The sequence below is a fragment of the Phaethon lepturus genome, unplaced genomic scaffold, assembly GCF_000687285.1.
Source record: "Phaethon lepturus isolate BGI_N335 unplaced genomic scaffold, ASM68728v1 scaffold17178, whole genome shotgun sequence".
NCBI classification, from domain to species: Eukaryota; Metazoa; Chordata; class Aves; order Phaethontiformes; family Phaethontidae; genus Phaethon; species Phaethon lepturus.
Genome location: NW_010555676.1, coordinates 4,486 through 5,650, shown reverse-complemented (window position 1 = coordinate 5,650; position 1,165 = coordinate 4,486). Strand labels below are relative to the sequence as shown.

The 1,165-nt window shown below is 58.0% G+C and overlaps 1 protein-coding gene across 1 annotated transcript in view; it reads right to left on the bottom strand.

Annotated features, from left to right (window-relative positions):
* Positions 1-510: 510 nt before the first annotated feature.
* LOC104624797 (solute carrier family 22 member 6-A-like) overlaps positions 511-1,165 on the bottom strand; it is a 4,132-nt gene continuing 3,477 nt past the window's right edge. The window contains exons 9-10 of the mRNA XM_010292254.1: positions 1,096-1,165; positions 511-592 (exon numbers count right to left, since the gene is read on the bottom strand). Coding sequence (XP_010290556.1) covers positions 511-592; positions 1,096-1,165 — 152 coding nt within the window. The remainder of the gene's footprint in view (positions 593-1,095) is intronic.

Sequence of the window (1,165 nt, the reverse complement as noted above, 5' to 3'; positions counted from 1 at the left end):
GGGAGGGGGTTGGATCTGGGAGTTGCTCGTGATTCTCCCCACCCCCATTCTCTGAGATTTGGGGGGACCCCTCTGCCGGGACAAGAGTTGGGTGGCTTTGGGCTTATTGGGTGTCGTCTCGTTGGAGGTGACCTCCAACAAGGGGGTTCTTGGGCGTCACCTTGTTGGAGGTGACCTCATGGACAAGGTTCTCAGGCATTGGCCTATTGGAGGTGACCTTGGGGACACGGTTATGAGGTGTCACCGGAGGTGATCTCCAACACGGGGGTTCTTGGGCGTCATCTTACTGGGGGTGACCTTGGGTGGGCTCAGATAACACCCCGAGACGCTGTCCCCAGCAGAGCTGCTTTATTCCTCCGAGGACGTCCCCTGCCCCACGCAGGGAGGTCACCAGCTGTGGGGCAGGCAACCAATTCGTACCCGTCCCCAAACGAGGTGGGACCCACGGGGAGGGCGGGTGCTGGTGGCCAGGCGCAGCGTGTGTGTGTGTCCCCCACGCCCCATGGTCCTTCAGGCCTCCTTCTGTGGGGCCTTGTCCTGGGGCTGGAGGGGAATCTTCTCTTTGGGGTCATCCGTCTTCTTCCGTTTGGCCCTGGAGGGAGGAAGATGAGGAGGAGGAGGGTCTGTGGGGCAGGGCGGGATGGAGCAGCCACTGACAGGGTGGGAAGCAGCCCAGCTTGCACCACGTCCATACATCTGTCTATCTGTCCGGCCGTTCAGCCACTCACGACACTTGTTCTTCTGCCAACACACCCACGCACTTGTCCCTCAACACATACAGCTGTCCCTCCATCTTTCAGTTTGTCCATCCATCCATCAATCCATCCATCCATCCATCCATCCACCCACCCACTCATCCATCCATCATCCATCCATCATCCAACCATTCATCATCCATCCATCATCCATCCATCCATCATCCAACCATCCATCATCCAACCATTCATCATCTATCCATCATCCATCCATCCATCCATCCATCCATCATCCTTCCATCATCCAACCATCCATCATCCAACCATCATCCACCCATTCACCACCCATCTATCATCCATCCATCCATCATCCATCCATCCCCTCCTGCCACACACCCACCTGCTCTCCACCTCCTCGATGGTGTCGGGCAGCGGCGTGTTGAGGGTCTCTGGGAGGAAGCCGGCCGGCA